The 19,255-nt window shown below is 43.7% G+C and overlaps 1 protein-coding gene across 1 annotated transcript; it reads left to right on the top strand.

The window, feature by feature from the left end:
- Positions 1 to 4,298: 4,298 nt before the first annotated feature.
- srxn1 (sulfiredoxin 1 homolog (S. cerevisiae)) lies at positions 4,299 to 19,219 on the top strand. Its single transcript, XM_043710817.2, has 2 exons — positions 4,299 to 4,638; positions 17,061 to 19,219. The coding sequence occupies exons 1-2, from the start codon at positions 4,378 to 4,380 to the stop codon at positions 17,268 to 17,270; spliced, it is 471 nt and encodes a 156-aa protein (XP_043566752.2). The 5' UTR covers positions 4,299 to 4,377; the 3' UTR covers positions 17,271 to 19,219.
- The last annotated feature ends 36 nt before the right edge of the window (positions 19,220 to 19,255 follow it).

Raw genomic sequence — 19,255 nt, 5'->3', positions numbered from 1 at the left:
CATCACCATCTCTGTTCCTCCAGGCGCTGCCACTGACATCATCCCTGGCTCCTCGCGAGTTAATTGCAAACAAAATTTCACTCAAGTAAAGATGCAAATATTGTGCTGAAAGAATTTAAACTGTGCAAATATGCAATCAACCTAATTGAAAAATAGCAAACACAAACAAAGACAACCTCAAAGAATGGCAAAATTCTATAGAGTGTGATCTTCGAAGGGTAGCAGTTATAACAGATAAGAGGAAATTATTTCTCTCAAAGGTTCTGAATCTGATTAACTCACTAGCCCACAGTGTGGTGGATGCTGGGACAATGAGTAAATTTAAGGAGAAGATAGAATTTTTAAGTAATAATGGGTTGAAATGTCATGGAGAGCGGGCAGGAAAACGGAGTTGAGACTGAGATGAGATCAGCCATGATTGTATTAAATTGTGTAGCAGGCTTGAAAGGTTTAATTGCCTACTCCTGCTTCTAATGCTTAATTCTTAAAAGCACTTTGGCTAAGTAACAGTTAAATATTAGAAAAAAAATTACTCATTGACCCAAATTTTGGTCTGTGGCCAAAGCCACATTGCACACAAGTGTTTGCAACTAGAACATCCACCTGGATCAGCTATAGCTGTCTGGTGTTGCTTTTCTGGAGAATTCTGTACAGTTGGAATTCTTTTTTAGGAACTCTACTTGTGGAGATGAAATCTTCCAGTGGATTTTCAGCTCTCAAACCTTGATGACAGGGGTTTCACAGAAAGAGAGAGAGCACAAAGGCTATTGTTCTCGAGGCAATATATTTCAGACTCAGTGTGGTCAATTCCAACATTGTTTTTCATGAACAAGCTGGGTTATCTATCTCTGACTGAAAATGTAGTAGGCTCAGCATCTCCATTCAAGCAGATCATTCCTTGCAAATGCAACATTGCTGTTGCTGTAGCCAATATCTTTGTTTTGCGAAGTATTCTTCTCAAAAAAAAACTTCAAGATATATACAAGCTCAATCAACGGCATTATAAATTAATATTTTGGATAACGCATCTTCATTGTAACTAAGGTCAGTCAATCAGGTAACACATTCCAGGTTCCGCACTGTCCGCTACATGCCTCTCCCCAGAACTTGCTTGTCATATGACCCTTGCTAGTGTGATTTGAGTGCAGTTCAATGACCTGAATGCCTGGAGGGACACTTCTTTCTGAAAAGTAAAAAAGGGTAGATGTTGGAAATCTGGGGTGGCTCAGTGATTAGCACTGCTGCCTCACAGCACCAGGGGCCTGGGTTCAATTCTAGTTTTGGGTGGCTGTCTGTGTGGAGTTTGCACATTCTCCCCATGTCTATGTAGGTTTCCTCCAGATGCTCTGATTTCCTCCCACAGTCCAAAGACGTGCAGATCAGGTGGATTGGCCATGCTAAATTGCCCAAAGTATCCAGGGACGTGCGGGCTAGATGGATCAACCATGGTAGGAGTTTTGCTGGTTACAGGGATAGGGTAGGTGGGTGGGATGCTCCTCAGAGGGTCAGAGACAACCAAGATAGGTTGTCCTATGGTCACTCCTGGGAACTTGCTGCTCTCCACCTTCTCCACATCAGCTCCCTTGATGGACTGAATGGTCTGCTTCCACACTGTCGGGATTCTAAGATTGGAAATCTGAATCTGGAATCCTTGGCAGGTCAGAGAACATTTGTGGAAAGAGAAATGGGATGAATGTTTCAGATCAATGAACTCTTGGCAGAAACAGAAAAAGTTAGAAATAGCTTTAAGGAAGTAAAGTGGGGAAGGATGGTAAAAAAACAAAAGAGAAGATTTGTGATAGGATGGAAGATAGGAGAGAAATTTTATGTGACTAAAGAATTGGTAGAGTAAGGCTAAAATAAGTTGGAATTGTGGATATAAAGAAAGTTGCTTCTGGAGGAAGAATAAATGGCAGAATTATAAATATATGCTGTCTGAAATAAAAAAACAAAGCATTATTAAGACCCCAAATCCTGCAATGAAAATAAAACAAAATAAATGTAGAGATTAGAGTCTGAAATTCTTGAACTCGATGTTGAGTCAGAAAGCCTGTAAATGCTTGGAAAGATATCATGCTGCTTGCTTCTGAGCTTAGGTCAAACTTCATTGGGACACCCTCACAAGCTTAGGACAGAATGGATCAGTGTGAGACTTAGGTGGACAATTGAAATAGATTGGGCTTCTATGGTGAAGAGCAGGGCCATCAAACTGGGCTTTGTTAAAGTGATTAAGGGCATTAGGTATCTGGGAAGAGGCCCACAATTACTCTCCCTGTCCTGAAATTAGACTCATTTGATTTCATTTGATTTATTGTCGTCACATATACCTAAGTAAGTGAAAAGCTTTGTTTTGCAAGCAGTACAGGCAGATCATAGCAAAGAAAGGACATACAGATCATAGGGTGCTGAAACAGAGTGAGGCATACAGGTTACACTGCATAGGAGGTACACAAAGCAAGGCCAACATTATTTGAAGTTAGAGAGTCCAGTCAGCAGTCTAATAATGGCAGGGAAGAAGCTATTCATGAACCTGTTGGTGTGTTTTCAAGCTTCTGTATCTTCTGCCTGATGGAAGAGGCTGTAGGAGAGCATTACAGGGTTAGGAGAGATTTTCGATGATGTTGGCAATGAGAAGTGTAAATGGAGTCCATGGATGGGAGGTTGGCTTCCCCCATGGTCTGGGCTGTGCACACAACTTTCTGTAGTTCCTTACGCTCCTGGGCAGCGCAGTTGCCATACCAGGCTATTATGTTTGAGGATAGTGTGCTTTCTATGGTCCATCTGTAGAAGTTGGTAAGGTTCCTTACAGAGATGCCAAATGTCCTAAGCCACCTGAGGAAGAAGAGGTGCTGTTGTATCTTCTTGACCGTCACATCTACGTGGAGGACTAGAACAGGTTGTCCATTATGATCACTCATACGGTCATAAAGTGATAGCGATGTACAGCACAGAAACAGACCCTTTGGTCCAACTTGTCCATGCCGACCAGATATCCCAACCCAATCTAGTCCCACCTGCCAGCACCTGGGCCATACCCCTCCAAACCCTTCCTATTCATATACCCATTCAAATGCCTCTTAAATGTTGCAATTGTACTAGCCTCCACCACTTCCTCCGGTTCTATACATGTACCACCCTTCGCCCCTTGGGTCTCTTATCTTTCCCCTCTCACCCTAACACCTATGCCCTCTAGATTAGATTAGATTAGATTAGATTAGATTACAGTGTGGAAACAGGCCCTTCGGCCCAACAAGTCCACACCGACCCGCCGAAGCGAAACCCACCCATACCCCTACATTTACCCCTTACCTAACACTACAGGCAATTTAGTATGGCCAATTAACCTGACCCTGCACATCTTTGGATGGTGGGAGGAAACCGGAGCACCCGGAGGAAACCCACGCAGACACGGGGAGAACGTGCAAACTCCACACAGTCAGTCGCCTGAGGCGGGAATTGAACCCGGGTCTCTGGCGCTGTGAGGCAGCAGTGCTAACCACTGTGCCACCGTGCCGCCCACTCTAGTTCTGGACTCCTCCACCCCAGGGAAAAGACTTTCTCTATTTATCCTATCCAGGCCCCTCATAATTTTGTAAACCTCTATAAGGCCACCCTTCAGCCTCCAACGCTCCAGGGAAAACAGCCCCAGCTTATTCAGCCTCTCCCTATAGCTCAAATCCTCCAACCCTGGCAACATCCTTGTAAATCTTTTCTGAACCTTTTCAAGTTTCACAACATCTTGCCGATAGAAAGGAGACCAGAGCTGCACGCAATATTCCAACAGTGGTTTAACCGATGTCCTGTACAGCCACAACATGACCTCCCAACTACTGTACTCAATACTCTGACCTGCTCTCCACCCTCTTCATGTCAGCTCCCTTGATGTAGATGGGAGCATGTCCTCCTCTTTTCTTCCTGTAGTCAATGATCAGATTTTTGTTTTGCCCACATTGAAAGAAAAGTTATCATTGCACCAGAGACCAAGCCCTCTATTTCATTTCTGTATTTTGACTGAATTGCAACTCATTCTGCCTATTCTCATTGCTCAATCATTCACCAATAACGCTATTCATGATGACGTTGCGAAAAAGAAAAGCCGAGTTAAAAGCTACCCTGCCAAGGGAGAGATGCTAATAATTGTTTTGTATTCTGATTTTTAAAATGATACATTTAAACATAACATCAGTGATGAGAATGGTGGTTGGTGTGTACTCTGAATCTGCAAGGTTAGACGTCCCTAGTCAGTGAATGGGGAAAGGTGTGGAGGGTCAGAGAATTCTCTCCACCCCGGGGATGTGAATGAATCAGTCCTGGCTCTGTCTTGAGCTGACACATTGTATCAACGCTTGGTGATTGCAACAAAAACAAATCCAGGAAATGTTACACCGTGTCCGCAACCAAGTATCCAACAGCCGCCGTCCGTTACTTTGTAACCTCGCTAACACTTTACAGAAATCGTGGGAAGGTATGCAGTGTTCCAGCCATTCACAACCGAGCAAGGCTGAACATGAAGAGATAGAGAGCGTTCGCACTGGGAACCTCCCAGAGACTCACAATGTGCCCATGAGTATTCTCATCAGACCCTTCCCTCCTGTGCTGGACCAAGAGAAAGTGAGGAGTCTGATGGAGAGTATAGAGGTAGGACATCGCAATGTTTCATTCCCTCTGGAGGTTATTAGGAACAACTATCTCTGAATGGGTGAGATAAAAAAAATACAGCGGGGTGTCGACCAGGAACATTAAATTAAAACCATTCCTAAAATGTATATTCCTATCGAGAACTAAAATGACATTGTTTTTGAGTGAACGTGATTATTCATGTCCCATGACCTGACATGATTTACAAGATTTGATACAACGCTTTTTAATCGAAATTTCATTTCTCGCTCTTTTTTGGTAATTTGCTGCGTTTTATTAATGGGGATACTTTGTGTATTGTGAGGGATTTGGATGGTGTATAATCACGGGATTAATTCTAGCCTCCGATTTATAGTTAATGTTTATCATAGCTCAGCTTTGACACTGACAGAGTCGGAACTTGCTGCTTTTGATCGATATCTTCCGGGTCAGGGTAGAGGTGGAACAGCTGATATGAGAAGAGGTATTCTTAAATCCTTGCAGGATTCGAACCAGAGAGTGGAGCATTGCACCCAGTGAGAGAAAAGAAGATAGGGAAGGGGGAACAACATTAGTTCAGGAGGGCTTTGCAGTGTCCGAAAAAGAGAATGTCTCACAAGTTCAAGAACAGAATCAATCTAGCTAGAGCTAAGGCACAGAAAGGTCATAATTACATTGTTAGCAATGATGTGGTCATTGACTCACACAGCATGGAAACAGGTCCTTTGGTTGCACTAGTCCCCGCTGACCATGTTCCTAAACTAAACTAAACCAGTCCCACTTGCCTGTGTTTGGCCTCTATCACTCCAAATCTTTCCTACTTATGTACTTATTGAAATGTCATAGAGTCATAGAGATGTACAGCATGGAAACAGACCCTTCGGCCCAACCCGTCCATGCCGACCAGATATCCCAACCCAATCTAGTCCCACCTGCCAGCACCCAGCCCATATCCCTCCAAACCCTCCCTATTCATATACCCATCCAAATGCCTCTTAAATGTTGCAATTGTACCAGCCTCCATCACATCCTCTGGCAGCTCATTCCATGCACGTACCACCCTCTGTGTGAAAAAGTTGCCCCTTAGGTCTCTTTTATATCTTTTCCCTCTCACCCTAAACCTATGCCCTCTAGTTCTGGACTCCCCGACCCCAGGGAAAAGACTTTGCCTATTTATCCTATCCATGCCCCTCATGTGTCTTTTAAATGTTGTAACTGTACCTGCATCCACCACTTTCTTTCCACACATGAACCACTCTCTGCATGTTTTTTTTAAAGTTGTCACTCATATCCTTTTTAAAATTTTCTCCTCACACCTTAAAAATATGCCCCTAGTTTTCAACTCCCACACTCTAGGGAAAAGACCCTTGCTTTTCACCTTATCTATGCCCTTCATGATTTTGTAAACTGCTATAAGGTCCTGAATTACAGTGAAAAAAAGTCCCAGCCTATTTTTATAACTCAAACCATCCATTCCCAGCAACATCCTGGTACATCTTTTCTGAGCCCTCTTTAGTTTAAAAATATTCTTCCCATATCAAGGTGACCAGAACTGCACACAGTTCTCCACAAGAGGCCACACCAACATCCCATATAACCTCAACATCCCAACTTCTATGCTCAAAGCTCTGAACAATGAAGGTAAGTCTTCTTATCCATCCTGTCTAACTGTGAAGCAAATTTCAAAGAATTATGTATCTGAACCTCTAAGTCTCTCTCTGTTCTACAACACTACCTTGGGCCTTATCATTAATTGTATAAGTCTTCCCTTTTTTTTGTTTTACCAAGATCCAATACCTCGCATTTATCCAAATTAAGCTCCGTCTGCCCCTCCTCAGCCCATTGATCCAATTGATCAAGATCGCTTTGTGATCTTAGATAACTTTCTTCTTTGTTCATGATACCACCAATTTTGGTGTCATCCACAAACCTACTTACTGGTCTGCAGATCACTCATATTGGGAAGGTTGTAAATGTACAAGTTTGAAGAGAAATTAGAGAGACGTCTACATTATAGATTACAATGTGGGACATCAATGACTCAGTTGTGGACGGAATACTGGAAATGTAAGGGGCAAGTGAGGCAAGGGTTTTTGAATTGTTTTCAGAAGAAATGCCCACAATGCATTGCACCTTTTGTTTCCATCCAACAAGAATGTTGGACCTGGCTCTTGGAAAAGAGATGGCTAAATGAATCAAGTGTCAGAAGGGCTTTTGCCTGAAACATCAATGTTTCTGCTCCTCGGATGCTGCCTGACCTGCTGTGCTTTTCCAACACCATTCTAATCTTGACCCTGATCTCCAGCATCTGCAGTCCTCAATTTCGCCCAGCTATCATTGTATATCTCAGGTTCAGTATGATGGTGGAGGATAAGAAAAATCATTTGGCACTGAGCCAATCTCAATGGGCAAGAAGAGAGCTGGGGCAGGATAGACTGGAATGAGAAGTTGTCAGGAAAAAAAACTGTAACTGAACATTGTCCTACTTTCAAAGATTTTTTTTTACAGTCATGGTATATTCCCTCAAATGGGAAAAGTAGGACAGACAAATCCAGGGCTCTTGAATGACAAAGGAGATAGAAATTAAAATAAAGTATGCTAATGAGAGGTGTCAAATAGATTATATAATTGAGAACAAAGAGGAATGCAGAAGGTTCAGAGAGGGGCAAGTAAGAGACAGCAAAGAGAGATTAGGAGAAAACACTGGCATCCAAAATTAGGGTGTCCCAAAGCCTTTAATAGACATATATAAAAATAATAAAGGAATGGTAAAAGGGGGAGTAGGCCTAATTAGAGATCACAAATGAGATTTACACATGGGACCAGGGGTGTAGCTGAGTTAAATGAATATTGTCCATCTGTCTTTACCAAAGAGAGAAATGCTACCCAGGCCATGGTGACAGAAGAGGAAACTGTGTCGAGAAGGATTCAACATCGTTGAGGAAGAAGTATTGAATAGACTGTTAGAAGGGCGGCATGGGGGCTCGGTGGTTAGCACTGTTGCCTCACAGCACCAAGGACCCAGGTTCAATTCCCATCTTGGGTAACTCCCTGTGTGGAGTTTGCACATTCTCCATGTGTCTGCGTGAGTTTCCTCCCACAATCCAAAAATGTGCAACTCAGGTGAATTGACCATGCTAAATTGCCCATAGTGTTAGGTGCATTAGTCAGGGTAAACATAGGGTAGGGGACTGGGTCTGGGTGGGTTACTCTTTGAATGGTCAGTGTGGACTTGTTGGGCCGAAGGGCCTGTTTCCATACTGTAGGGAATCTAATCTAATCAAACTTAAAGTTGACAAGGCACCAGGAGAGGATGAGATATATCCAAGAATACTGAAGGCAGTGAGATTGGAAATTGTCAGGGCAGTGACCATAATCTTTCGTCTTCCCTAGACTCTGGGGAGGTACCAGAAGATTGGAGAATTGCACACATTGCAGTCTTGTTCAAGAAGGTTTGTACAGATAAGTCTGGCAATTGTGGACCAGTCAGTTTAACCTCAATAGTGGGGAAGTTTCGAGATTTATATGGGATAGAATTAGTCATGTATAAAAAGTGGGTTGATGAGGAAGACTTGAGGATGTGGCGCTGGAAAAGCACAGCGTGTCAGACAGCATCCAAGGACTAGGAGAATCGACATGTTGAGCATAAGCTCTTCATCAGGAATGAGGCTTGTGGGCCAAGGGGGCGGAGAGATAAATGGGAAAGAGGTGGGGCTGGGGCGGAAGGTAACTAGGAATGTGATGGATAAATGAAGGTGGTTAGGGAAGGTGATAGTTTGGAGAGGAGGGTGGAACAGATGGGTGGGAAGGAAGATGGACAGGTCAAGAGGGCAGTACTGAGTTGGGGGCTTGTGACTGGGATAAGGTGGGGGGAGGGGAAATGAGGAAACTGGTGAACTCCGCATTCATCCAGTGTGGTTGCACGGTCCCAGTCCAGAAGATGCGGTGTTCTTCCTCCAGTCGGGTGGTTAGGGTTTGGTGATGGAAGAGGCCCAGGGCCTGCATGTCCTTGGTGGAGTGGGAGGGGGAATTAAAGTATTTAGCCATGGGGTGGTGGGGTTGTTGGTGCAGGTGTCCCAGATTTGTTCTCTAAAACAATCCACAAGTTGGTGTCCTGTCTCCCCAATGTAGAGGAGACCACGTCGGATGCAACGGATGCAGTAGATGGTGTGAGTGAAAGTACAGGGAAATCTCTGTTGGATGTAGATGGATCCTTTGGGGCCTTGGATGGAGGTGGGGTGGCAGGTGTGGATACAGGTTTTGCACTTCCTGCGTTGGCAGGGGAAGGTGCCAGTATTGGGATGTGGATCTGACAAGAGAGTCGCGGAGGGAATGGTTTCTCTGAAATGCAGGTAGGTGTGGGGAGGGAAATATATCCCCAGTGGTGGGGTAGGTTTGTAGGTGGCGATAGTGGCAGAGGATAATGTGATATACCCGGTGTTAGCTTGGACTTCTGAAGGGGAACTGTGACTTACTTTGGGGTGGCACGGTGGTTCAGTGGTTAGCACTGCTGCCACACAGCGCCAAGGACCCGGGTTCGATTCCCACCTCGGGCGACTGTTTGGAGTTTGCACATTCTCCCCATATCTGCATGGGTTTCCTCCAGGTGCTCCGGTTTCCTCCCACAATCCAAAGGTGTGCAGGTTAGGTGGATTGGCCATGCTAAATTGCCATTATGATAGATGTATTAGTCAGAGGTTGGGGAATTGGACTGGGTGGGTTACTCATTGGAGGGTCGGTGTGGACTTGTTGGGCTGAAGCACTTGTTTCCATACTGTAGGGAATCTAATCCAACTTGTTGGAATTTATTGAGGAAGTAAAGAGGTTTGATGTGGCTAATGCTATTAATTGTGGTGAACATGGATTTCCATAAGATGTTTGAGACAGTGTCTCACAACAAATCTGAGAAAAGTTATCAGCCATTGAATAAAAGAGACAGTGACAAAGTGGATATGAAATTGGTTGAAGAACAGGAAACAGAGTGTCAATGGATAGTTTTCAGTCATATAAAACAGGGAATTGCAGGTGCTGCAGACCTGAAACAAAAATAGAAATTGCTGGCGAAACTCAGTAGGTCTGGCAGCATCTGTGGGGAGAAAGCAGAGGTATCACTTTGAGTCTGGTGACTTCATCAGAACCATTCCTTATCGGTTCTCATGAAGATTCACTGGTTACTTTCCAGGCTGGAGAAAGGGCTGTGTAAAGTTCCCCTGGGGAACAATATTTGGACCCTTGAATTTCCTGATCTACATGAATGATCAAGATCTTGCTGTACCAGTGACAATTTCAAAGCTTGCATGTGATTCAAAACTTGGAAGAATTGTAAACTGTGAGAACAATAATTTGGAACTCCGAAAGGATGTAATCAAATTTGTGGAGTGAGTGGATAGCTGACTGATGAAGATCAATGCAGAGAAGTGTGGGATGATAAGACCATAACAAGGGGGTCTCTTGTGGTGCAGTGATAGTTTAAGTCCCACCTGCTCCAAAGGTATGTATAATATCTCTGAATAGGTTGATTAGAAAAATAGGTTAAATTTTTAAAAAAGTAAAGAAAGACCGTAGCAATAAGACATAGTGCCAGATGGAGGCCGTTGAGCCCATCAAGGCTGTTTTGATGATTCCCAACTCCACTTTTCTGCCTTTTCCCTCACAACCCTTGATTTCCTTACTCATTAAAAATCTGTCTAAGTCAGCCTTATTATGCATTTTGGTAGAAAGAACCACTGGAAGACAATATAAAATAAGTGGTGCAAATCCCAAGTGGATGCAGTGGCAGAGGCACCTGGGTATTATTGATTGAAGGTGGCAGGACAGGTAGAGGGAGCTGTTAAGCAGACAGCATCTTGTGCTTTATTAATAGGGGCATATAGTATAAGGCCAAGGAGGTGATTTCAAACTTGTTCACGACGCTAGTTAAAACTCCATTGAAGTATTGTGTACAATTCTGGCTGCCACATTATGGGAAGGATGTGAACGTATCGGAGATAGTAAAGAGCAATTTATGAGAATGGTTCCAGGAATGAGGAGCTTCAGATATGAGGATAGTGTGAGGATAACAGGAGATCTAAGTGGGGTTTTCAAGATCATGAGTGGGTGGGACCAAATGGATAGGTACAAACTGCTCCCAAAGTGTGGAGGTGCAGGTGTTGGCCTGGGGTGGACCAAAGTCAGAAGTCACATGACACCAGGTTATAGCCAACAGGTTTATTTGAAATCGCAAGTTTTCAGACCCTCACTCCTTTGTCAGGTGACGAAGGGGCAGCACGCCGAAAACTTGCGATTTCAAATAAACTTGTTGGACTATAACCTGGTTTCATGTGACTTCTAAAGGGAACAAGAACAAGAGGGCACAAATTTTAATGTGATTTGCAAAAAGAGCAAATGTAAAGTGAGAAAATAACAGAGAGTAGCTAGGGCTGGTCTCTTCCCACCCTACCTCTTGCAAAAATGCCATCCCGTATTCCCAGTTCCTCCGCCTCCGCCATATCTGCTTCCAGGAGGACCAGTTCCACCACAGAACGCACCAGATGGCCTCCTTCTTTAGAGACCGCAATTTCCCTTCCCACGTGGTTAAAGATGCCCTCCAACGCATCTCGTCTACATCCCGCACCTCCGCCCTCAGACCCCACCCCTCCAATCGTAACAAGGACAGAGCGCCCCTGGTGCTCACCTTCCACCCTACCAAACTTCGCATAAACCAAATCATCCACCGACATTTCCACCACCTCCAAAAAGACCCCACCACCAGGGATATATTTTCCTCCCCATCTCTTTCCACCTTCCGCAAAGACCGTTCCCTCTGTGACGACCTGGTCAGGTCCACGCCCCCCCCCTACAATCCACCCTCCCATCCTGGCACCTTCCCCTGCCACCGCAGGAACTGTAAAACCTTCGCCCACACCTCCTCCCTCACCTCTATCCAAGGCCCTAAAGGAGCCTTTCACATCCATCAAAGTTCTACCTGCACATCCATTAATATCATTTATTGTATCCGTTGCTCCCGATGCGGTCTCCTCTACATTGGGGAGGTTGGGTGCCTCCTAGCAGAGTGCTTTAGGGAACATCTCTGAGACACCCGCACCAATCAACCACACCGCCCTGTGGCCCAACATTTCAACTCCCCCTCCCACTCTGCCGAGGACATGGAGGTTCTGGGCCTCCTTCACCGCCGCTCCCTCACCACCAGACGCCTGGAGGGAGAACGCCTCATCTTCTGCCTCGGAACACTTCAACCCCAGGACATCAATGTGTACTTCAACAGTTTCCTCATTTCCCCTTCCCCCACTTCACCCTAGTTCCAAACAGCACTGTCCCCATGACTTGTCCGGACTTGTCCTACCTGCCTATCACCTTTTCCACCTATCCACTCCACCCTCTCCTCCCTGACCTATCACCTTTATCCCCTCCCCCACTTACCTATTGTACTCTATGCTACTCTCTCCCCACCCCCACCCTCCTCTAGCTTATCTCTCCACATTTCAGGCTCTCTGCCTTTATTCCTGATGAAGGGCTTTTGCCTGAAACGTCAATTTTGCTGCTCCTTGGATGCTGTCTGAACTGTTGTGCTCTTCCAGCACCACTAATCCAGAATCTGGTTTCCTGGTCTGAGGTCTTCCTGCAGTTACCGTGGAGGACTCTGCCTTTCAACCCCTTCCCTTGCCTGAGACATGATGACCCTCAGGTTAAAACCACCACCAGCTGTTTCTCTCTAATGAGTGAGCAGCCCCTGGTAAGACAGGGAACTTTTCTTCATTAAGGTATGGAGCGTTTAGGAGCAGTAGAGGCAGCTTCACTTGTGACATTTGAGGAGGCATTGGATGATTATTTGGATTGAAATAATATGCAGAGGTATGGGGTATAAGCAGGAGTTTGGCATGAGGTAATCATAGGATCTCTACAGTGTGGAAACAGGCCATTCAGCCCAACAAGCCCACACCAACATTAACCAAACCAGACCCATTCCCCTACCCTATTACTCTACATTTACCCCTGACTAATGCAACTAACCTACACATCGCTGAACACTATGGGCAATTTAGCATGGCCAATTCACCTAATCTGCACATCTTTGGATTGCAGGAGGAAACCAGAGCACTGTGAGGAAACCCGCACAGACATGGGGAGAATGTGCAAACTCCAATAGACAGTTGCCCGAGGCTGGAATCGAACCCAGGTCCCTGGCGTTGTGAGGCAGCAATGATAACCACTGAGCCACTGTGCCCCCTGCCCCCACCCCAAATGATGGGCCGTGTGCAGGATTGGACTAGAAAGAGTATCTGGGTGTCTGTGGGTCAGCATGGACAAGATGGGCCAAGTGCCATTTCTGTGGTTTTTGCGAGGAATGCTGTCTCAGATTTTTTTTAAAGCTAAGCTATATTCGAGGATTTGCTGCAAATATCTCGGAGGCCCCCAGTCTGAGTTGTCTTATTCCAATGTAAATATTCCTGGTCTTTCTTTATGGTCGAGTCCCATTTGTCTGCTTTAGTGTGGCCTTCTTTGTATTCTCTCCAAGGTCAGGATATCCCTCCTGTGACATGATGCCCAGAATTATAAACAATACTCAAGGTGGAGTGACTCAGAGCTTTGTACAAGCTAACTATCCACTTCCTGGATTTGTACTATATCCCTTAAGCTACACATCTTAAGAATCTATTTGGCTTTTCCACTACCACTACCCATTGTATTAACACTTTGAAAGGTGTTTATTCCCAAAGATTCCAGATTGCATTTCCTGTCGCTTATACCAAGGTAATTTTTGTTCTGACTCACACTCCTCTAGCTCCTTAATTCAACACTTTTATCCAATAAATGGCATGTCTGATTTTTAAGGTCCAATCCCCCTCACCCCTCCTGCAATATCTTCCTATTCTCTGAAGCTGTGTTTCATTATTAATAATGATATGTAGTGAATCTAGATCAGAGTTTTTGGAATAAATCCCAGCTGAGTGAATGGACAACTCTGTTGCAAACCTTCTAAAACTCAGCTTGATTGTTTCTTTTAACTCTGTCATGGGATGTGGGCATCTCTGGCAAGGTTGGAATTTGTTGCTTTTCTGTAACTGTCCCTGGAAGCTAGCGGTGAACATTCTGTGACGGCCCCAATGCATACATACAAACAAACATGTAAACGTAGTAGCAGTAGTAAGCCATTCAGCCCGTTGAGCCTTTTCCACCATTCAACATTTTTTTATTCATTCACAGGATGTGAACATCACTGGCCAGGCCAGTAATTATTGCCCATCCCTAATTGCCCAGGAGGCAGTTAAAAGTCAACCACATTGCTGTGTGTCTGAAGTCACAAGTAGGCCAGACCGGGTAAAGATATCCTTCCCTAAAGAGCATTAATGAACCAGTGACTTTTTATTAGTGACTTTTTATTAAAATGGGTCTGACGTTAGACTTTAATTTTTTTTTATTGAATTCAAATGCCAGCATCTGCCATGACAGGATTCAAACCCAGGTCCCCTGAACATCAGCTGGTATCTAGATTGGCAGATTAATGGTAATACCACTAGGGCATTGCCTCCCCTAAACTTGATCATGACTGACCTGACTTTGGCCTGAACTCCACATTCCCAATTACCCCAGTGAGCTATTCCAGAGTATCCTTTATGCTAAAATTGTGCAGAGCCTTGATTAGGCCACACTTGGAGTGGTGTAAACAGTTCTAGATTACAGATAGGACCTGAAGACACAAGGAAAAGCAGCAAAAATAATTGGGCGATGCCAGAAATGATATAAACAGTAGTGATACCTATCAGGAAAGATTGAACAGGTTGGAGCAGGGAAAAAAAGATTGAGAGGCAGTATTTGTTGAGTGTATTTGACTTACTTAAGAATGTGGTCACTTTAGATTTTTATTCTGCATGGCTGTTCAGGTATAGTAACTTAGAAGGGCTAACCTGTGCACAGCCTGCACTGGATTACTGCACAGCCTGGAGGGAACATTCCTGGGGATAAGCTGGTGGATGCTTTCAAGATTAAGAGATTTTATAGGAAACAAAAAGTGTGGAAGAGACCTGAACCTGAGACCAAAAATATAAGATAACCAGTAATAAGTTCAGAAGAACATTATTTGAGAATATGGAACTTTGCATCACATGGAGCATTTGTAGGGAATAGTAGTTAAAGGAAAGCTGGACAGCACGTGAAAAAGAAAGAAATAGAAGAAAAATTGCTGGGAGAAAGAAGGGAGGAAGTAGGCTAGTATGGAACATAAGCAACAGCTTGGACATGATGGGCTGAATGGCCTGTATTTATTCTGTTAACACCTCATATATTTTGTATTTCCATTTCCATCATCTGAAGCCAGCCTCACCTGTTTGGAGCTAGAATCTCTCGCTGGCTTCTCTCACAAGTGGCCGTTCTTGCGACATGAGGAAACGTTGAACATTGATGAGCTATTTGTCCATGACAGCCGGACTTGACCAAACCTCCACACTTGCATATTTTCCCAGCAAGGCCCACTGTATAGTAAGCAGTACATTTCACCCACCTCACTCAAATGTCCCGTCCATTTGAGGCAGGAAGCAGCTGCGCTGTAGAAACCTAGAAGACTCAAGTTTGATCCCTGATCTTGTGATCATTAGTTGGGGGTTAGATAATTGATTTCAAAGCCCTTAGCATAAGGAGAAGAAAAATAAGTAGAATTCCTATTAACACTGCAGCTTCTCTGTGTGGTTATTGACTGTGGTCAAATAGACATAGAGTTGCCAACAATGACTGGGTATGTAATTCCTTGGAAGCAGTGTCACACATAGACAGGATGGTGAAGGCGGCATTTGGATACTTGCCTTCATTGGTCAGAGCATTGAGTATAGGAGTTGTGACATCATGTTGCACCTGTACAAGACATTGGCAAGGCCACTTTTGGAATTCTGCATATAATTCTAGTGCTATAGGAAGGATATTCTTTAAACTAGGAAGGGTGCAGAAAATATTGACATGGATATTACCAGGGTTGGAAGGTTTGAGTTACAAGGAGAGGCTCGAAATTCTTAGACTTTTTGCCATGAGTGTCAGAAGCTCAGGGGTGACCTTTATGGATGTTTATAAAATCATGGGGAACGTTGATATGGTAAATAGCCAAGGTCTTTTTCCAAGGGTGGGGGAGTTCAGAACTACAGCCATAGGTTTAAGGTGAGAGTGGAAAGATTTAAAAGGGACCTTAGGGGCTACTTTTTCACACAGAGGGTAGTAAGTGTATGGAATGAGCTGCCAGAGGATTTGGTAGAGCTCGTACAATTACAGCATTTAAAAGGTATCTGGATGGGTACATGAAGAGGAAGGGTTTAGAGGGATATAGACCAAACACAGGCAAATGGGACTAGCTAGGTTTAGGAAACCTGGTTGGCATGGACTAGTTGAACTGAAGGATCTGTTTCCATGCTGTATGACCCTATATTGTCACATTGGAGCTTTCTGCTTCCAACTGCCCACCCTAGTGTTATAAAACTTTCCCTCCACTCATACACGTTAACCCCCAAAAAAATGAGTGTTGTGGATGGAGCGAAAGACTGGAAGGGTAGTTCAGTGGTCCCTCTCCACAGGGTTCATTGAGGTGATTCTTTTGGTTTGTCAGAACTTGCTGCTCTTCAAATCTCTGTTCTCCTATTACTTTCACATCTTTGCAAAAGGCACAGTGTGACTGGTTCGCAACTCTTAAAGTCTCTGACCTATTGATTAGAAAGCACACCTTACAATAACTAATGGATGAAATAAACTGGCTTCCTTCAGACTTGGGGTGTTTTTTTTTTTGCTGCATCCAACTCATTCCTTTTGTTTTGGAGGTCTGATGGCTTCTGACCAAATAATCACACCCGAGAGCTGTTGAGTTACCTGGGAACTAATCACATAGTTGTTGACAGGCAGACGACCTTTGTTGTTGACAGTTGGTCATCATTCCACAGACCCATCAGTCACCTGTTGCTGGCTGAACCTCTTTGTAAACACTCCCTGCTTCCAGCTCATAGCACCTTCCCACCCCCTCATTGACCAACTCCCACATGAGCAAACAGCTGTGCAAACCACCTTTGCAGTGAGTGTCTTGTAACTTGCTTTTTAAAAGGGAAGTAATCCTTTATTTGTAAAACATCACTTTTTCCATTTCAGTCTGCAATCAAAAATACAGGAAAATAAAATGATATGGCCTTTACACCTCTACACTTTGTCGCAGTTACCCTTCACTCTTCTAAACTCTTCTAAACTGGGAACTAGCCCAGTCTGACTGATGTATCATCATAAGACAGCCCACTCATTCCCAGTATATTGAAGATCTAGAAGCCAGCATTATAGTGAAGAAGACTCGGGGGACTTGTAATCTTCTGCCTACCCTCTCCAAAGTATGAGCCTGTTCCATTTGGGGATGGTTGTCCTGAGCTAGTCCTGTTGATGTTCCTTTCTATAAAACAAACAAATGCAACAATCTGTTTCTTCTGCAGGACACAGATAAAGTGCACAATGTGCCTCCAATAGATGTCCTTTGGATCAAAGGCCATCAAGGTGGGGACTATTTCTACTCGTTTGGGGGGTGCCACCGATATGCTGCCTACCAGAGACTGAAGAAGGAAACCATTCCTGCAAAGATTATCCGATCCACCATTTCAGATCTTCGAATCTACTTGGGATCATCAACTCCTGACCTTCAGTGATTGAACAGACAGCATCCTGACTGACAGCTATTGGCTGGTGTTCTCTGTCTGCTAATACAATCATTTACTTTTCATATTCAATTTTGTGTACGTGTGCTAGTAATGAATATATTGAAACAAGTGAAAATCTGCTGGGAAACACCTTTTACTCTTTCTAAAGGCAAGAGCTACTTCAAGAAAACCTTCGCTTGTTTTTGTCTTTGTTGAAGATAAGGTTACTGACTTTCAGGTCAAAGTTTAAATGGAATATACTGAGGTCAGGTCACTCGATCTGAATTATAACTGTGATTTCTCCCCATAGGTGCTGCCAGACTTGCTGAGCTTTTCCAGCAATTTCAGTTTTTATTTCTGATTTACACCATCTGCAGTTCTTTTGCTTTTTATAACAGTGTAAAGGATGTGCAGTACTGTGGTGTTAATCAGATTGCACTTTCTCAGAGCTGACAGTGCGGATTTAAGAATACAATGAAGGAGTAATCATTGCCACTGGCAGGAGAGTTGCTCATTGAGGCAGAGGGCGGTGATGAAAACAGCTTGCAGAAAAATCCAAGAGAGAAATCAGAAATATTTTATGCACTGATCTAGACGCCACCACCTGGAAGAAGATTCAGAGAGGAATCAGATATATACTTGGGAAGGAGAAATTTGCAGGGCAATGGGAATAATTGGGATAGTTCTTTCAAAGAACTAGAACAAGTTGAATAGTCTCCGTTTTGTGTTGAAGATTCTATGCTCTAACCTATAAGACAGGTGTTAATATTACAGAGACTTCAATAGGACCAGGACAGCTTAAGCTGATTTGATATCTATTTTTTATTGTATCCAGCTTCCTACAATAACTAAACATTCCAAAAATCAATGGAGATTTGAAATCCCTTTGATCAGTTGATGTATGTGCCTTATCATCAAGTTAACTTATGTTAAAATGCTTTAGTTCATTTAGATGAACTGACTGGCCACCACAGTGAATCACTTTAACACACAATGTCCCTTGTATCTGGAGGGGACATAAAACATCAATGTGTTGAATTAATTCACACCTACTCCCCAGTCACGCCTGTGCTCATTGACCTGCTCCTGGCCAAGCAAGATCACAATTTTAAAATTCTCTTCCTCATTTTAAAATCCCCTCATGGCCTCATCATACATCTGCTGTAGTCTGTTTTAGTCCTGTCACCCTCTGAGATCTGTGCTCCTTGCATTCTGGTCTCTTAACCATCCGTGATTTTAGATGCTCTATTTTTGATGTCATGCCATCAACTGTCTGGGTCCCAAGCTCTGGAATTCTCTCTCTCTGCTTCTCTATCCCTCCTTAAAACCTACATCTTTGTTCAATATTTTGGTCATCTGAACTAATATCTCCAATGCTTCTTTATGTTTTGTAGTGGCAAGAGGCATGGAGGAGGTTTCTTTTAATGGAAAAGACACTATGTAGCTATCAGGTTTTCTGGTACTATTTTTTCTTTTCATGAAAATGAAGCCCATTTTGTCTCACATCTTTCTCCTTACCTGTCACATTTTCCTGCGATGATTGTTTTGTCTGTGTGTTTATTCAGCTCTGATTTGCATCTCCCTTGTTTCTTGTTCAGTCTTTCCTAACCTTTCTGGTTGCTTTCTGACATATTTCTGAACTGGAGCAACCCGCCCTCTCAAACTGAGCCAAATGCACTAGTGCGCAGTGTTGAACAATCTTATTTAGAGGGTGCATCTTTGTGGAGAATCACATATCAGATTCGGCAACTTGCACGAAGCTGTGAACTCTGAAATTCCCTCCGTGTCTCTGTCTCCCTCCTCTTTATAAAAGATGCTTCTTAAAATCTTTGGACAGGCTTTTGATAATCTGTCCTAATGTACCCTTGTGTGGTTCGGTGTCAGGTTTCATCTGATAATGTGCCTGTAAAGTACCTTGGAAAGTTTTACTACAATAAAGTTGCTTATATACATGTAAACGCTTTGGTGTGTTTGGTTATTGACACAAACAACTG

Source organism: Chiloscyllium plagiosum, unplaced genomic scaffold, assembly GCF_037043375.1.
Source record: "Chiloscyllium plagiosum isolate Xiang-an unplaced genomic scaffold, Cpla_swu_hap1 HiC_scaffold_15, whole genome shotgun sequence".
NCBI classification, from domain to species: domain Eukaryota; kingdom Metazoa; phylum Chordata; class Chondrichthyes; order Orectolobiformes; family Hemiscylliidae; genus Chiloscyllium; species Chiloscyllium plagiosum.
This window is presented reverse-complemented; position numbering and strand designations above follow the sequence as displayed.